The sequence below is a fragment of the Drosophila subpulchrella genome, chromosome 3R, assembly GCF_014743375.2.
Source record: "Drosophila subpulchrella strain 33 F10 #4 breed RU33 chromosome 3R, RU_Dsub_v1.1 Primary Assembly, whole genome shotgun sequence".
In the NCBI taxonomy this organism is placed as follows: domain Eukaryota; kingdom Metazoa; phylum Arthropoda; class Insecta; order Diptera; family Drosophilidae; genus Drosophila; species Drosophila subpulchrella.
In genome coordinates this window covers 5,682,886-5,702,381 of record NC_050609.1, presented here as the reverse complement: position 1 = coordinate 5,702,381, position 19,496 = coordinate 5,682,886, and the positions used below count along the sequence as shown (strand labels likewise).

Sequence of the window (19,496 nt, the reverse complement as noted above, 5' to 3'; positions counted from 1 at the left end):
TGCGTGCTTATTGACATATCTAACTCCAGTTCGCCATGACTTCTGCGCTGAAAAGTGCGATGAAAATGTTTAAAGTTTGCTTTTGCGGAAGCAGGAGACATGAGCGAAAGCCACCGCAGATCCAGCAAAGTTTGCAAATTGTTTTCTGCGGCTTCCTTTCAACTCTTGGCCAAGCAACGAATGTGAAATGGTCATGGCAACTGATATTTATAATTAGAGAAAGTTTTTGCAGCCAGCACAAAGCGTGCTCTCAGCGTGGTTTATGCCGGAATCGTATCTGAATAATGCGAAATTTCAGGTATTAGTCGGTTTGAGGCTAAAGCCTTAAACTGACTTAGTAATCCTTTTTTACCCATGTGCCCAAAGGCAAACCTTTTAACGTTTGCCATATGCAGTTCGGAACGTAGTTGGCCACAGCCCTCGGCCAAAAGTTAGCACTCCCAAAAAAAGGCAGGCTAGAGGTGCAGGTTAAAATCGCTCTTTTTTGCCAAGAAAAAAGCTTCTCGTACCCAGCAGTGTCAGCTGGCAACAAACGCAAGTATGCAAAAATAACAGGGGGCACGCATCCTCCCGAGAAAGGGCAGCAGTTGCTCTTTTTCGTATCGCCAATTGGCAGTAGCTATCGGCAGTCACAAAAATGCACCAGGACAAACTCCAAAACAATAAATAAATTAATAAGAAAATATATCTTTAAAACCTTAAAAGAAAATCTTATAAAATTGTGAAATGTTTTAGTTTGAACGCTAACTTTTACCCGTAAACGCGAATTCTTCAGATTCAGGTCATTTTTTAAGTAATTACTAACAAAAGAAAATTAAAAAATCTCTTTCTTTAAATTTTGTGATAAAAATACATGTTAAAATATATATTTTAAATATAATTCAATTACGTTCTATGGGTTTTTCCCTAAGTGCAAGAATTCGCACACCAAAAAACTCCCACCGAACCAAACAAACGCACTTGTCGCCGTTTACTGATTCAATCATTGGAAATGTGTTAAGGTTTTTAAAGCAGTCTCTATATTTGCTTCAAGTTTTTTGCAGGACACCCCAGCTGGGCACACCCCCAACCCTTTTCCCCCCTCCATCCCCTCCCCGGTCGAGCCCTTGGCCACCCTTTTCCGCTTTCCGGCGGGTTGCCTTTTTGCTGTGTTTGTTTTCTGTTTGCATTTTTTGTTTGTTTCGAGCTCTGCAGCAACTCAACTGTCGACTGTTTGCTTTGCGTTGCTTTAACGCTATTTTCGCTCTGTTTTGTTTTGTTTTGTTAAGCACTTTTGTACAGTTTGTTGTTGCTGGCTGACCCTCCAACACCATTTTCCCCCCACCCATTTTCCCGCCCCCAGCAGTCGTTGATTTTTCCCCATTTTTTCGGGCCGTAAATTTATGCTAACAGCTCTCCATTGAAAATGCATAAATTTATGTGTTTACACTATGTGCAGGCATTTGCTTTGCGGGTGCGGAAGTGCAAAGAGCGGGGGTCTCGGGCACATGTGTTTACTTAGCACTTTTTATGGCCGGGGCAAGTCGGCAGACCCTGGCCAGCCCGCAGTCCATGTTTTATTTACCTACAGTTTGTTTTATTTAGCCCCAACTGTTTTTATTTTCGGCTAAGCTCTCTCTTCTGCTCGCCCCTGAAAACTATGCGAAATTTTATAAATTATTATTTGCATAAATTGCCGTATTTGCCAGCGCAAATGAGACCAAAGTCAAACAGAAGTTCGCACGCACAGCTCATAAAACTTAGCTCAGGACTAAACGCTTTTACCCGGCTATCGGCGATGGGAGGTCCGTTCAAAAATTCCATCAACGCCCCAAATGACTTTATGCAAAAGTTTGGCCCAGGCATAAAAACGAAGGCAAAGAAAGTCGAAGAGCCGGAATGCCAAACGAGCAAAACAATGCGGACACGGCGGTAAAGGGTTAAGGAAAATGACACACACGTCCACTATGCACCGAAGAAAACATGTAACTCTATCCATATTTATAGTGAATTTATTTCCATAAAATGATTTTATAAATTTTAAGTTATAAAATATGAATTTTAATTTAAAAAACATATCAAAGCCTTAGAACGTTTTTATTTACGCTGGAACTATGCAGAACTCACTCTTACAAAGTGCAAGTGTTATTTTACTGTTTTTATTAGGAAATGATGTAAACATTAATTAATGAAGTTATAATATTTTTTATAGTTCCGATTCCAGTCATTTGAATTTTGTAAAATTAGAATAATGATATTTATTTACTGTGTAACTTCAGTCCCAGCTTGCCGGCTGGAGGAGGTACCGTGGCCAATGCATTAAAACGTGCCAAAGTCAGCCAGCGGCTGAGGAAAAACTAAGAAGTGTGGGGAAAAAAGTCTGGGGCGGGCACATAAATGCGAAATAAAAACCATTTGAATGGCAGGCGACACTCAAAATCGATACGACCCGAACTACAGGATGTAGTCTTGGGGTCAGAAAGTGTGGGTATATACCATAGATGGAAAGCGTCGGACGCTGGGCATTGCAAAAGTACGAAAATGTAAATGGGCCTCGGTCCTTGAGCCCAAGTGTTTCTGTGTGTTTTTGGTATATGGGGCTGCAGCAGTAAAATAGATGGGCATTTAAGATGAGCCAACTTCCCGTTCGGGCCTCCTTTTCTCAGTCTCTTAATCCACAGTTGCGGTCATCAGATCAGTTGGCCAATTCATTGGAAAGTCATTTGAGTGTTTGAGCTTTTTTGTGTGTAGCTACTAACTACTGGCTTGAAAGTCCCTTAAGAGGTTGCCATTGTAAGCTTCTATGATATTTAAAACTGGTTAAAAAAATTATTCTACTTTTCTCATTTAAAATACAACATCATATACAAATGATTTAATTTTTCACCTCTATTTTAAACTTGGACGTACTTTTTGTATATATTATGATGTATTTTTTTAAACACTACTATTTTTTCCGCTGCTGTGGCACTCAATCTTGGCCTGCCCCTGTAAAAGCATTCACGTCGTTGGCGCTGGGTAATGGAGGACCCCAGTCGAGTGGTCGCCTCCTTTTTGGCGTTAATGAAAAATGCATGAAATTTAAATTGCGCCAAAGTGTTGACCAGTGGACGAACCCACACCTTTCCTTCCACCGACACCGACCTTCCACCGAAATCCGCTTTGCTCGGATGCGATGCGGGCATGAGCAATTTGTTACACCGTGCAACAAGCGAACGATCCGCAGACACTTTTATTACACGGCGCCAGCAAAACAAGGAAAAGCCAGAGGAAAAGCGACAGAAAATCGACAGACAAAAAGCGACAAATGCGATGACAAACAATACGAACAACAACAATGACGCCGCTGTCAATTGTTTGAATTCTGGAAACCAAAAAAAAGATATAAAAACACTGAAAATCGGAGACTGTGGAAAAACTGAACCTCATTTTCTATGCCAGTGCCGCTGCCAAATGTCAAATGTCGAATTGAGCAATGAAATGTAAACTTTTCATTTGCCGCCGCCAACAGGAAACAAAAGCACAAAAGAAATTGCAGTGTACAAAAATGGACAGTCAAAAATGTTACCAATCAAATGAAATGTAATCAAACGGAATGAACAGGACAGCGGGGAGACATCAAATCGAGCAACGATTTTTGGTGCTCACTCGGTGACGATTTGCTATACTTAAAAGGTGTCCTATTTTTAGACGGAAGTTACGCATTTGACAGATCTTAGTAAGTATTTCAAAATAATATCACAATTATTTTTATTATTTGCTCTCAAAATATTTGAACAATCAAATTAATTTCTTTTCAAAAATAACCTGTCCTAGATTCACTTTAAAACACTCCTTTTATAAATTATATTTTTAATTCTAAAGCTAGAGTGCCTTGTTGTAATAAACTCAAGAGCTCTTTGAAAAACACTTACAGTGGTCGGCATAAGTATTTTGACAAAATAAAAGTTAAGTATACTCATAACTTGAATATACTTCTTGTAAACTATAGGCATCAATGGAAAGGTAATTTCAATGCCGTTTGAATGATACAATACATTTCTTTACCCATTCAGTACTTATTGAAAAGGACGAATTTGTGTAAATCAACTTTGAAATTTTAAAAAAAAACTTTTTTCCTCGTCTTGAAAACTTAAATTTTTTGATGCAAAAAGTTTCTTCAAACAAAAACAATAGTAACTGCAAAAAGAATTTTTCAAAAATCATTTTTCTTATATTTTTTATGAATTTTTGAAAATGCTTAAAAACAGGCATTTGAGCCATATTTTTGTCTTTTTCATACAAATTTTTTCCGACATTGTCACCTTCAAAAAATCATAAAAAATATAAGCAAAATGATATTTGAAAAATTCTTTTTGCAGTTACTATTATTTTTGTTTGAAGAAACTTTTTGCATCAAAAAATTTAAGTTTTCAAGACGAGGAAAAAAGTTTTTTTTTAAAATTTCAAAGTTGATTTACACAAATTCGTCCTTTTCAATAAGTACTGAATGGGTAAAGAAATGTATTGTATCATTCAAACGGCATTGAAATTACCTTTCCATTGATGCCTATAGTTTACAAGAAGTATATTCAAGTTATGAGTATACTTAACTTTTATTTTGTCAAAATACATATGCCGACCAGTGTATATTTTCATTTCAAATAGCAATAATCATTCATTTTATTATATAATATATTTAAACCACAATTTTCCACATGCACTGAACGTCCTTCATTTAAGGCAATACAACATTAATTCCTTGACACGGTTTCCTCAAACATTTTATCGCATCCTCCACTTTGTACCCAATTCAAGGGGAATTTATGGAGAGTCTTTAAGCACGGGCACTCCGCACCAATACCAACGCCCAAACCAGTGCGGATGGGAATTCAAATAGCTCACACAGACACTCGCACACACACTTAGCAATGGCCAAAGCTACTCAATTGTAATGGCCGCTGGCATAAAATAAAGCTCACAACGAGCACCGCCCAGAAAGGGGCCACGCCCACAAGGCCAACCAACACCTTTTTTATGCGTTTTCATTTGCGAAAGCGTAGGAAATATCTTGCCCACGGGGCGTATTAAAATCAATTCATTTAATTTTGATCAAAGCGAAATAAATCTTTGCGCTTTTTGCTTAATTTCCTACGCTTTTCGAGGGGGAAAATGGTGGAAAATCCACAACAACGTCGGTGAGTAATTTGTGTGTGTCTGTGTGTCTGTGCAAGCAAAGTAAGACAAAAAGCACAAGTAACTGAGAAATTCCGTAAGCGAAATGAGAAATCATTAGTAAGTAAAAAGCTTGTCAATGTGTGTGTGTGTGTGGGAGTACAAACACAGACGAAGCGAAGATAAAGACACACATAAAAGGAAAGCGGCGTGTAAAAGTTTTTCCAGCTCCCTGTACTTTTCCTTATCAATGCCAGCGACGGCAACTGAATTAATTTTTCAATTCGCCAAACGAATTCATTGACTTTTTGTGTTCACGTTCACCCATACACCCACAAGCCCATTCACCCTTTCACCCATACACCCGCACAACCAGCTCCTTGCTCACACACACACACACACAGTCAAAGATACTGATGCAGACTCCACGTTCCTGCTGGGGTATTAAAATCCTTTAAACAGATTTCATTTCGAACGCTTTGCGGTCGATAAATGCATTTCACTTTGGTGGTTTTTTACCCACACAAACTTGCACACACACAGTGTACCGTATTACGTACGCTTTCCCCTGCACATGTGTGAGTGTTTCATTTGGCATTGCATACTTTTCGGCTGCTGCTATCCTTTTCAGTTATTCCGCCTTCGCAGCTGACTCTTTCCAATGATTTGCTGGCAAATTACTTTGAGGTGTTGCCTGCTGTCTCTCGCCTCACTTTGCCACTTTTCCCCACTTTCCCCCGGCTTTCCCTCTTCTGCTGTACAAAAATTGCCAAATTCATTTCCAAAACAAACATTTAGTATGTGTTTTTGTATGCGGGTGTGTGTGTGTTAGTGTGCCTGTGTATATGTTAGCTGCAAGTGTTGCCAACCAATTTAAAAGTTTTGCTGTCGCCTTTGCCGAGCGAAAGTAAAGCGCGCTCTCGCCGTTGTTGTTGCATCATTTGGGGGCAAGCAAAAACAGCCAAGAGCAGGCGGATCACAGCCAGATGGAGATAATACAGCGCAATACAGTGGAAATTATCTCAGGAAAATCCTATTTTCCTTCACCTCAATAAAGTCTTCTAAAATAAAATCTAATTGCAATACCGAAGTCTGGGATCTATAATATTTTTCATCATTGCATTCCAGGTGGTATTTAACAATAAATGATCAATAACAATAGTATTTAAGATTCACTGTAAAGGTGCCAAAAAGTATGCAACAATATATCTTAAATACGGCAGTATCATTATACTGTCTTATATCGGCAACGTTTTGCATCTTTTTAAAACCTTTATTTATGATACTAAAATTCTAGAGAGAAATTTCAAGGGTTTTTAGATAAAACCGAAAAATAACTTAATTTTAGATGACCAAAATAAATGACGCTGCAATAGTATTCCAAGTGATTTTAGGTATCCCTAGCTTGCATACCATTCTAGTTTGACACGTCATTGCTCTCTTCATATATTAAGATTAAAAACCTTTTTCGGTTTAAGTCTGTTACTGACTTATAAATATCTTTTTAACTACAAAGATTGTGAAAATTTCAACCGGCTTAGAACAACCTAAACTTAAGGTGGGTGTTTCAGCATATGGGCAATCTTTTAGGGGTAACTGCCACTGTAGTTGGCCATTATGGAGGCTGATGCTGTTGTGATGCTCTGGATCCGGATGGTCTGCCTCCACAGCCAACTACTGTGGCACTTGTTGGCTTGGCTGCTGCTGTTGCAGTTGCGACACTTGAGAAACTCGCAGTCGCTGTTTGTTTTTGCAACAGCGGCGTGTAGGTGTAACCCGCCCCCTCTTTTTGCTGTGTGTGTGTGTGGGTGTAAGTGCTGCTCGAAAGTTCATGCACCGTGTGCCACTGCAGCTGTGTGTCTGTGTGGGTGTGCTCTGTGTGTCCTTACTGCATATATAAATTTATATGCATGTGCCTGTTACGCTCTGCTCCTTTCGGTTTGCCGGCAGTTTGGCCGACTCTCTTGCATTTGAATTGGAAATTCAGCGGCGTGCTTAATTTTCAATTTGCAATCATTTGGCCTGGTAATCAATGTTTGCTTTGTCGGTGTGCGGTTGTCGACTTTTTCTAGTTCTCTGCTAATTAGTAACTAAGTGTGGCTCATCACAAAGTCAATTGTCCCCCTTCCCTTTTCCGTTTTTGATTCTTTTCACTGGGTAACCAGAGGGGTATTTGCTGAACTTTTTAAAAATAAGTGGCAACTCCTTTACCATTTAAAAAGTTAAGTATTATTCATTACTACAAAAATGAAATTAAGATTTTTGTAATAAACTAGTTCCTTTTTAGAATAGTTATTCTAAGAGGTTTTAATATACAACCTTATGTGTCGTAAGGACATATAAAATGCAAGTAATATCTATTTGATTTTTCAGTGCCAAATTAAATATCAAGGACAAGCTTATGCAAAATTTCAATTGCCAACCACTTTCCTTTTTTCGATGTGTGGCTATCGAGTTTTTCTATACCCCTGCTAATTAGCAAATAAGTGTGGATCATCGCAAAGTCAATTGTCCTGGAAATGACTCTCCATGTATTTTTTTGTGCTGGCTAACCACTAGCGAATTTGCCCCACTTTCGCACTCATTTCCCAGGGTTTTCCCCCAACGACTTGATTTCCCGGACTTCTAGTAAGCCGCCCCGCATTAAGCCAACTTACACAATGGCCGGAACCGGCAGACTCTTCACTTTCGCCCCGGCTCCTATTTATGTGCCCTGCCTTGTGTTGTCTTGTCTAGTAATTTTCTCACACTTTGCAGCCGCTCATCAACGCTCCGTCGGCCAAAGGGAAAGGCAAACTTCGCAGACTCAAGTGTGGAAATTTTCACTTTTTTGCCATAATTAAATTCATTTTCAAGTTGCTCTTGCTGGCTTTCGACTCGACGACTCAACGAGATGCCACACCGAGGCACACTCAACTTTTCACTATTTTTCACTCGTCGTAGTAGTAGACATTTTCCATTTTTCATTACAGTCCAAAGTCGGGCCGCCCGGCTTTTCCTCGTTTCATTTTCATGCAGCTTCCTGTGCCGTTGTTTCCGGTTTCATGCCTGCCAGTGTCTATTTGTGTATAGTTTTTGCCATTAGCAACCGTTGTCGGGCTCAGAGGGTTAAGGGGGTGGCCAACAAATGGGAGAATAGTCCCAGTTTCAATCCCTATCCCTGCCTTTGTTTCCAAGTTTCGGCTTAAGTTGTTTTTAAGTTGTAAATCTCTACGGGCATGCAATTTCCCCTGCTTGCCCGTAGGTCTGTATCAAATTTTTCATTTGTGGTTAAAAATATGAAAATTGTAACTGATATTTATGCTTGTAATGCCTACGCTTGACATTTTCAGCCCCTAGGGGTGGTGTCCACAATAATTCATCTCCGAAATGCGTGTTCGAGTTTTGTTATTTGTCGGATTACGTGTGCGAATTCGGCCTCCTGGAATCTGACTCATTCAAAACTGGCCGAAAGTGATACTTGTGCTAAATTGGAATTTTTGAAATCTACCTCCCTTGACTTCCGACTGTCTGGGATTCGTTTAATTGAATGTGTTGTCAGTATGATTTTGGCCATGTGACGCATACGAAATTTCTATAAATATGAAATACTTTATCGTGTCCTCATATCAATCGCCTGGGGTGGTTTTTGGTTTGAATTGTAATTGTTCAGACACTGATTTGAATACATAAGCTGTTGCCTTTTCTGAGAAGTTGCTGGCTTATTGATGTTTTTGCTTAAAGCTTTGGCACTTTTGGCTAATAGTCTCCGCCATTTAATTGGTTCTATATTTGTAAATTGCTATATTCATTTTTATTTCCTATTTATAAGATGAAAAATAAAGTTCCATATAGGTAGAAAAAAACAAGCACACAAAAAAATATTTCAGCACAAACAGCATTTTATTAAGCTACAACTAATACGATAAATTATGTTTTTGTTTTGGCCGTGTTTGAATGATTTGCTAACTTTTTAAGCCTTCACAAATCCTTGGCTGAGAATGAAATGCAATTATATCGCAAAATAAAATTCATTCAATTAAATCCTAGCTGAAAACCAATCTGAATACGTTTAGAATTGCAAATGACTGTGCTGACGTTTTTTAAATTAATCTACTTGATTTATTTGCTTTTTACATAGTATTTAATTGTTTTCCTCTATTTCCGAGTTCGGCTTTAAAGTTGTTGTTAGTGAAATGAATTTATGGGAAAATAAGTTTTAACTTTTAAATGGATGGTGGGGTGTCCTTCCTTTTTTAAGTTAATTATACCGTTATAAGGAATAAATAAAAATGTTCTTAGACTTAATTTTACCTAATCAAATATATATAAACCTAGAACTAATTTTTCTACTTTCCATAAGTTTAACTCTTAACTCAATAAATTAAATTAAATATTGATATTTCTACGAAGACTATTATTGATGTGAAAAATTCCCCCACAATAAAAAGGAGATGGTTGTCTGCTGCATTCGAAACACGTCTCAGGGGCAAAATGGCAGCGACATTTCCCAATTTATGCAACACCTTTTGCCGGTGGAAATGGCGCCCAAACAGAGGACGTTCAACTCGTCCAACGGAAAACTCGCTTTTCCACTCACCTGGCTTGGAGTTGCTGCCCACGAGCTGCTGCTGCTGTTGCTGCTGCTGCTGCTGCGACATTTGCTGCTGCTGCGAGTGCTGCTGCTGGCCATTGTGCTGCAAATGGGCGGCTGTCACCGACTGCTGCTGCTGTTGCTGCTGGGCGGCTGCTGCGGCCGCTGCTGCGGGATGGATGGCCAGCAGCTTCGTTTCCGGGGGCTTGTGCTGACCCATTGTGATCTGCGGGGCACCCATGGCTATGGTCGGGGCTGGCATCATCAGGGTCGACATGGTCAGCATTATTTGCGAGTGAATTTTGGTCGCTAAACTTGAAACTGGACTCGGGGATGGGGATGCAGTTGCCGTGCCTTTGTCTCTATTGATTCGCTGACCCCTCCGCTGGATCTGAACTCGGTGCCAAAGGTCGTGCGTTAGCCTTTGTCGCCAGCTTTCTCTGGCTCTCGCCTGTGTTTTCTGTTTTCTGTATGAAATATGCTCTCGCCTCAACTCTCCTCTATGTATTTTCACTTTTCGTGCTGGCTGGCTTTACTCCTCTTTATATACTACATATACATATATATATATATTTATTGGCATAAGTATGGGGCATGTGGAATTTCTTATGTTTTTTTTTTATATTCCGCCTTTCCTTTATGTTTCGCTTATGTGTTTGTTCAACCGGAAATACACGAACTCAAGCGCACTTGGCTTGTAATATCGTTTCAGGGATTTCCTTCGCCTTCTGCCTGCCAGTAATCGCAAATTATTCTTTCTTTTCTGTTGTGTCTGCTGGCAGCGGAAATTATAAATATTCCTGTCATGCGAGTAGTACTACGAGTTCTGTGCCTCCCCAGACGTCTTCTGTTTTAATATCAATGTCTGGTATGTAAAATGTCAGGGGGCAAAACCGGGAGGGAAAAATGAAAATATAATAGAAAAATATGTGGGAAAACAACAGGGGAAAATGCCAAACGAAAAAGTGAAGCCCTGCTCAGCCGGCTCAAAGTCGCTGGGAAAGTTTCAAGCAGCTGGCTGCAATGGCAATTATTTTGCCGGCAGTTTCTGGCTTTTTGTCGCGCGCGAATTTGCTGGCAACTTTAGAAGTCAGTGACTCCAGAAAAGAGTTGTGGGTGTGTACAAATAAATGAAGTAAACTTAAGCTGCTGAGATCGTTTAAAAAATATGATAGCCCAGGCCCAGAATAATTTGCCATTACAGCTAGGCAATCAGAAAGAAGTCTATGTTGCGAACTACGAACACGAACCAGGCAGACGAGATCAATCGCACACACAGGATATAATTTACAGGATATACAAAGCGTTCGGTATACGTTCGTACTAGACCGCTGGGCGACGCTTTTCTTACTGAACGCCAGGAGCACACGCATTGGCCAAAATTCGGAGGCGCTGCTGCCACTGCAACGACGGCAGAAAGGCTGCCGATTTTCCTGCTGCCGATTTTCCTGCTGCCGATTTTCCCGCTGCTGCTGCTGTGAAAATCGCAGCTCTGCCGCTCCCGCCGCTGCCGCTGCCTCTGCCGCCGACGAGGACTACGACGTCGGGATGCGTTTCCCTACATTTCTCTTCGGCGGCCAGGACCTCGGCAGTCGGCGGCACGAAGCTGGCTGCCATCGTTCATGAAATATTCACGAATGGCTCGCTCTCACTCGCGCCGCCTGAATCCCTGCTCCTTGCTGAGTCCTGGCTCTCAGGCCCCCTCTCCGTCCCCCTCTTCATCCACCGTCGCCAACTGGCTCGTTTCCTCGCTCCGGGCGCCATTCACAAGTTCGGCCGCCTCGTCCTTTTTGGTCCTTTCGGGTCCTTTCGCCGCAGAGCGCAGAATCCGAGCGGCCGAGAGGGCAGGCCTTTTCGAAAGCGCCAGCCACATTTGAAATTTCTGGGGAAAACATAGTTTGGGGTTTTTAACTTTTCCCTTAACATAAGGCTTACTAAAATATTTTCCAATTAAACTTAAGAGTGTACCTAAAATATTTATTTTTAAATGTTTACATTTTCATTTTTTCTTAACCTATTATAATCGCTTGTTATTGCTACCCATGGTCTTTCATTGAAGCTCGAAAAACGTACTTTATCCTCCCTTCTAATCGAATATCCCAGTATTTTTATAGCAAGGCATTAAAACTGTTATACGCTTGACTGCCAAGGCGAATGCATGGGACAGAACCTTTTGTTATTTTTGAATCCGTAAAAAACTTATTGCAATTTTCAAAACTTTAAAAGAATAAGAAATGTTGTTCTAATTAATATCTATGTTATTTTAATTGGATTGGATATTTAAAAATTAAAGTATGCTAAATATTTGTCATTTAAGATATTATGCTTTCTTTCACAAGGCGTCTTGCCAATAAGATTTTAATTTTCGTCAATATGTAAAATGATATTACCTGTTTTGTTCACTCGAGAATAGTCAGCCTTTATTAGAATTTCTTTGTTCGAATTTTTCTATTAGAATTTATTACACTTATATAGGATTTTTTTTTAATAAATCGAAATTGTATATATGAACTAGCAGCAAACTGAACGCTTGTGGTGAGTGTCAGACTGAGCACATTCAAGTGTCAAACATCGTGAAGAGGGTAAGGATGAATCAACTGCTTTAAAACAATGGGACTCATGCCAAAGGGAGTCTTCGGCAGTCTGAGCTTCTTTTTAAAAAATACATAACACTACAGAGTCGCATGAGTTGAGTATATCTTCTTCTCTTGCCGATTTCCTTGCCTTAATTGTAGCCCTGGATCGTAATCCAAACAGGACACAAAAAAGGATGCAATTTCAGGTGCAGCTCCCCATTACTGCACTCACTTTATTCCTCGTTATAATTTCTTTTTTTGCGTTATTAACATACTTTCTCGTGTCGACAGCGGTGACAGGGACTGCGACCGAGACGTTGACGGTGTTTTGAGGTAATGTTGCAAAGAGCACTGCTCGAAAAAGTATAAGGACCGCCAACGGAAGAACGGAAGAAGGGAAAAATGCATAATTACATGTAATTTACCATGCGACATTATCATTGTTCTGCTCGTATTTAGCATAGAATCAACGTCGCACGGCACAGACGTCGAGTGTCCGTGGAATATCTCGTGCGGCGGACAACGGGTCCTGGATGTCCTTTGTCCTTGCTTCTCCACTCATATGGAACTACACGGAGAAAAAGGAAAAACATCTTCGAATTTTTAAAATATTCACAGATTTCAAAAACTATGGTATGAAAAATGATTGGATTTCTTATACTTAAATTTTGTATACATAGGCATAAATCGACATGATTTTAAATTCAAATAAAATGAAATTTTATTTTAGTTTATTCTTGAATAATTGTAATAACTTTGTAACTTTTGATTAAGTTATGTTTTTTTTTCGACATTAAAAATGTATATCCCGTAAAGCATAAGTATATATTTTTCACACTCATCAATATTACATAGATATTTCTAGTTCAAATCAAATCAACACAATAGTAACCCTAATGACGCTCAACAATATTTAAAAAATAATTGCTTCGATTCTATTATTTTGTACTCCAAACTAATTGAGGGTGTCGGAAAATAAGAACCAAAATAATGATCCTTTCAAAATAACAAAATAGTACTACTTATAATAATGCTACTTTACGGACCTGATCGGCTTATAGTTTCCCATTTTATATTTCTTTTCGTGTAGTATTGCATGTGCTCAAATGCAACAAAAACAGCAGCAACTTCACGTAATAACAAAAGTGAAGTAAACAATAAGAAGAGGCCGTTAGAGGAGCGATGCAAAAGACGAGTTTGCTGCTTTCCCTCCTATTTTCCCTCTCTTTCTGCATGTCCTTCCATGCACTTGTGTGTGTGATGACAATTGCCCTTTGAATTTTTTAAATCCCTTTAAATGAAAACAACAACAGGAATAGGAATCCCCCTGGCTTTTGGCCTTTTGTTCTTCGAGTTGCGCTTGTTAGGTAAATCAGCGCCAGAGTTTGTATGTGTATGGGTATGTGTGTGCTGGTGTCCTTTTGTGCGCTGGTGTGTGTGAGTGAGCCTTTGCAGCAACAACAGCGGGGAGAGCACAACAACAATATCATCGTGCGGAAAGTTATAACGTGCTTAAGCGTCTTTAGCTGAAATGAGGCTAAAAATATTTGCTTATAATGAAGTGCACGCCTGTGTTGGTGTGAGTATGGCTGTGAGTGTGACCTGTGACCATGCACAAGTACACCCATACATTCATTTGTTTGTTTGTTTGTTTGTCACTGTGTGTGTGGCGACATAACAATAGCGCATTCGGTACCATTGTTGTTGTTTCACTCGAGGAGGGTCCCATACACCCCTCTTATAAGCAGAAAATTAAGGCATTGTTAAAGCCAATTAGGGTATTTAGTCGACATTCCCGTCGCAGAAAGCAGTGTGGACACAACACGGCGTATGCGTGATATTCCATGGCGGATAACAGCTGTCAAGGATAACAGCGCGAAACAGAAGGGAAAACTTCATGGGCGTTTTCTTGGAAAACTATCAAAAGGGCAGATGCATTCTGGTTTTGATGAGATGCACATGGAACAACATTTCAATAGATCAAATAAATAAAAAACCAACTATTTATCACCTTGAAAAGTTTTATTGTTAGTGGAATAACATTATTTAATCCCTTAACCAATTAAATCCCATTTAATATAAAACACATGCTTAAGAGGCTTTCCATTTATCGAACAAAAGCTTTTAAGTCTTTTAAACCAAAGTGCAAATTAATCGGGTTCGAGCCAAATCAAGCCCTGGAAAACTAAGCCACAACAAACATGCCACTTCTTGACATAACCAATTGCCTGGGCTGGAGCCAAATAGGTCGAATTCAGATCTTTTGAAGGACAATGGGATAGACCCGAGGCCAACATGAGCAAAAGTTGATGGCGGATCCTTTTGGGGCCAAAACAACTAAGCACCTTTTCGGAGGACTTGCCACATTGATGGCTCAGCAAGGAATTTGTGAATTTCGGGCACCCGAAAACGGCCACTAAGTAAATACACGTTTTCGCAGGCTCAAGACGAGTAAGAGCAGCCCCGAAATAAGTAAATTATTTATGCAGACCCTCTTTGGTCTTAGGTGCCACCTAATGGGGGTCACACTTGGAGATTTAAATTTTTAAATAGGTGTGTCAGATAATGAAAATAAGTACCCGACTGGGGAGTTTTCCAGCACCAGAGCAGGGAAAAGTACGAGCGTTTTCCGGGCTGCTGCGGTGTGTCACAGTTTTGTGTTTTCCCCCGCTTTTCCAAACTCCACTTCTCCTTCTGGCCTGCTGATGTGGACACGGCTTGTAGGCCGCCGCCATTTGCCTTTTAACTTGGCTAACGATAATTTGTTTGGCAACTGGCGGCGCTGCCGCTGCGTAATGAATTTTTATGCCCCTTTAATGTACTTTACGCAGATATGAAATTATGTGACCGAAGCGACCAAATTCAGAGTCCCGAGTTCAGAGCCCACCCCGTCATTTTGAGCTCTTTGCCCGGTCGAGCGACCGCCTGCCATGTTAATTATTAATATTTTTTAATTAAAATGTGCACTAGCCACGAAAACACAAACATGCCTGCTAGGCAAACACGAACGGGTGCCAAAAGCGTTCACAAAAAGCAAGTCAAATACAAATAAAATCTCACACACGGCCGTAAAGAGAAATAAAGAATAAGCAAGCACTAAATCAACACAGAGTTCTGGTGGGGCAAAAAATTTTGGATTTAAAATGGAGCGACTGCCAGCTCGTCAGTCTGCGGTCTGCCAGATAAATCTCCAGTGGGTCTGCCTCTGAATTTGAATCCGAATCTGGATTGGGGCAGGAAAATGCCCGCATGAATTATCGCATTCAAATATAAAGCCTGCGCGGAGTCCTCTGGCCAAGAACGAGCCGTATTCTCGTATACTTTGCCCTTGTGCGAGTGCGCCCAACTTAATGTAGCGCGAAATAACTCGAATAATTCAAATGTGAAACTGTAGCAAATCGTGGTGTTCATATATTCAGCCTGTCCCATTATGCATGACCAAATTATGACTGCCAATAATCAAGAGCGAAGGCGCGAACATTTACAGTCAGTTCTGCCGGCGAAAGAGTTACGCACCCTTCACTCGATTATATTTGGGTTTGGTTTATCGTGGCCATTAAAGCGAAATGGTGTCCATAAGTAAAGGGCAACGAAAGGGAGTCGAGGATATTCTGGGGAAAGATATATTCAGTATTGAACTGTCAAAAGTGAACGATAAGTGTATTTTTTTTGTAATGAACCTACAGTGAGTTTAGAAATCTAATAAAACGAAATAATAATAACTGGATATTAAAAAATAAACACTCTATTGTAGTTTGCCAAGAGTTAAAAAAAAAGAGACAGGTGGTCGAAAATCAAGGGTCTTAACCCCTTTAAAACTTTAAAGACGATTTCTTCAATAGTACTTTTTTGTTTACAGGTGTAGCAAAGTATGTTTATTTATGAACAACATATGGTAAGAAAACACATCATTTAAGGCTGGTGTTTTTATTATTATTCCTCCTGGCAGCCTCAATTGCAGCTTCTTGCGACCATTTTCGGTTTCAACGGCTTTCGCAGTAATTGTCGCTGGACTATTACCGCCATCTTGGCCATTTGATGGCCCCGACCGGCATTTCCAACCGGAAGCGCGTCCCATCGATTTGTCTCTGTCGCTGTCTTTCACTGCGATCTGCTCGTTCTGTGCTGTCCTGCTCCTTTCGGCTCCTTTCCGAGCTGGCACAATTTAGTGTTTAAGTAATATTTCGTTACTTCGGCGCGATGCAGGAGAGAGTTACACTGGCTGGCTGCACATAACTGTGTAATTTATATTGCCCATTTCGCTTTGACTCGCACACACACACACGCTCACGGTCGCAAAGTGCTTCTGCGACAAAGTAAATTGTAAAATGTCACCCATAAAGCGTAAATTGTAACAAAAAGCACTCGAGGCCACGCAGTGATTTAAATTTTGTCGTCTGTAGGCTCCGGCTGTAAAGTTATGTGTATCTGCGGGTACCCCCAAAAGCACATCCCCTCCTGCATCGTTTCATCCTGCAGCTTTTCAGGACCCCGAGCCCCGAACCCAGCTGGCAAGGCCTTTTCGTCCTTTTGGTTGCGCCGGGGGCACTTGGCAGCACTGGCGACAAGTTTTTTGGCCCGATGCGAGCACACACAGTGTCCACAATTTACACAATTCATAATTCATCCGCAAATATTGTTCATACAATATATAGAGCGGCGGGGCGATTTCAGCCTTTCGCAGTCGCAGTCGCAGCTGCAGCTGTAAACTTTAATTATATCTGTATCTATAACTATGCGTTTGCGTTTTAATTGAGTTTTGGTATGCAAAACACTGGGCCAAAGTGACAAATTGATTATCAATTCGAATGCTTTATGCACACGGCGGGAGGCCTTTAAATTTTTGGTCTCATTTTCAACATTGCACACTAAAAGAAACTAAGAAAAGAGTGAATAAATTATTTAAAAAAAATTATAATATAAGATAAATTTATATATGTACAAGTAAATATATATGTTTAAAAAAGCATTTAGTTAAAGTTTAATGCCATACACCTATAAAAATATTTTATTGGATCATTTAATACATTTTATAACCAACTTTTAAATGTTTCTGCCTGTGCCAAATGAAAACCGGAAACAATTTATTTCACGCACTATTGAACCCGCGAACGAGTGATTTTTCTTTGCCGCAATTTGAGCAAATATTAATTTTTTGCCCGCTCTTATTCATGAACCTGTCCGCCAAGTCTGGGAATTTCCTTTTCCCTCGAAAATCCGTCTGTGACTGTGGCGGCAGAGTTTTCCCGCTGCTCGCAGCTCGCTTTTCGTTTGGCGAGGACGAAAGGACGACGACAATCAATTTTTCTTCATCACAAAATTGCATTCTTCAAACAGAGAAAATGGAGAAGGAGAAAGCCGCGGAGGAAGAACACAAAAATTCGCACTTTATTCATTTCCGTCCGACATCAAATGCTTTCCTTTTGCCGAGGCCAACGATCTCCATTCCCATTCCATTCTCCCGTTCTGGACTGTGGATTCCGGTTTCCGTATTTCCGCATTTTGTATTCATTAATCAACTTTCAAATCTTACCACAACAAACGAAGGCTGGGGTCCTGGCGAAATCCTCGCCGTATCCTCGCAACCCGGGTGGCACTTTGCACTAATTTGCGGCCGCATCTCCTGACAGTCGCAACAAGCAGCGACAAGCTGTCCACTCAGCAGCAGGCTTTTCACCCGCACCACCCAATCACCCACCCAATCACCCACCCACTTGACCACCCAAGAGCCCACCCACCTGCGCAGCTTGTTTGTATCATTTACGCACTCTGAATTGAGTCGCGGCTCACACGGCGTATGCGTGCTATCCCATCACTCAATGGCAGCTGCAGACTCGCAGTTAGCGGGCGTCAGTTTTCATTTGCGTCAATTGTTTGCAACTGGTTAAGGCTTCAGCATGTCAGCGGGAGACAAAGCGGGATGCAGTGCATCTTGCAGATGGAAAAATGCTGGCCTTTGTAGCTCGAACTTGTAAAGTTTTCAGGACAAGACTTGTACAATTGCTTTTTTTTTCAATATAATAAAAAAACATATTTCTTTGGAATATCACTACCAAAAGCCAGAACAGGAAATCAACTTCATGTTCTTATGGAATAGGCTGTGTTTCCTTAGAAAACATAAGGCATTAAAATATAGCTAGAAGGTTGGTTGATAAATTGGTAGTCTCTACTTGAAAATACCTATTTATATATTTCATAGGAGGAACAAAGAATATATAATTTATTAAGATTTGGATTCAGATTGGCAGTTAGATTTAAGGCCATACTGATAAACATTTATATTTGATTAGCTATATAAGATTGCTTAAGTCTGATTATTTTAATGAATATTCCTTGAAATACTTAGCTACCCAATTAATTGGCCCCTTTAGGTTTTCTTCCAGTGCTGGGCTGTGAAAATCTTGTGCCGCCCTGGATGCCTGAGCATATTACGCTGCCTGTCTTCCAGTGGCAGGCGGCAGTCATTAACAACCGGAGATGAGTTTGGTTTAATGCGGTTGCCGTTTACAAATGGAATTTTTTAGTGGCTCGGCAGCCAGTCAGAATGCCAGGCGGCATAAGGCACCAGGCACAGGGATGTGCAGCCGGAGTAATGGCAGCCTAAAGGATGCAGGATTTGGCAACGGAAGTCACTTTTGCGGGAGTGCGTGAGCACTGAATTTGTGAATTTCTTGAAATTTAATGCTACATCCCTCACCCACAGCTAACGGAAATGCAGCCAGTCATCATCACCGAAACGCAAAAACTTGGCATTCTTACTTTTAGATTATTCCATCTGCCGGTCGGTCAAGGTGCAGCTGCAATCGCATAGAGTGGTGTGTTTGCAGGGCGAGGAAACATGAAAATACTAATACCCTAATACTGCCCGGTCATTTTTCTATGCGCACTCGGACGAGCATTTAATCCATCTCCATCAAAACGAATGAATCTCCAAATCATTTCATTTCCCAGGCAAGAACAAGTGCTCTTGCAGTTGATAAAGCTGCTTATAATTGTGAGTGTGTGTTCGAAGTGTTTTTTTTGCCAGGGGGCTTAATATCTCGCCCTTTTCATTTGGTTTTAAGTTATTGGTTGGACTCTGAACTACTACTACTATCAACAATGCAAATGACTGAAAATCAATGTAAAATGAAAACTGAAAATCAAAAATCTGTACATTAATGAGCTGCCAGAGGAGGAGCTTATGTTTGGTTGAGCTCTTTTTTGGAAAAAAA

General features: G+C 40.4%; 1 protein-coding gene and 1 long non-coding RNA gene across 10 annotated transcripts in view; one reads left to right on the top strand and one right to left on the bottom strand.

Annotated features, from left to right (window-relative positions):
- LOC119562897 (nucleolysin TIA-1) overlaps nucleotides 1-11,093 on the bottom strand; it is a 96,488-nt gene extending 85,395 nt beyond the window's left edge. For 2 of the 9 annotated variants that reach the window (XM_037876016.1, XM_037876024.1), the window contains exons 1-2: nucleotides 10,957-11,083; nucleotides 9,713-10,438 (exon numbers count right to left, since the gene is read on the bottom strand). In XM_037876016.1, the coding sequence (XP_037731944.1) occupies nucleotides 9,713-9,992 (280 nt within the window). In that variant the 5' untranslated portion in view covers nucleotides 9,993-10,438; nucleotides 10,957-11,083. Of the gene's footprint in view, nucleotides 1-9,712; nucleotides 10,479-10,956 lie in introns of all 9 variants that reach the window. The other 7 variants (XM_037876018.1, XM_037876021.1, XM_037876022.1 and 4 more) reach the window with 7 other exon arrangements.
- Nucleotides 3,350-19,269, top strand: LOC119562899. Its single transcript, XR_005222086.1, has 3 exons — nucleotides 3,350-3,697; nucleotides 18,654-18,925; nucleotides 18,986-19,269. It is a non-coding gene; the product is annotated as an uncharacterized LOC119562899 (long non-coding RNA).
- Nucleotides 19,270-19,496: the final 227 nt, after the last annotated feature.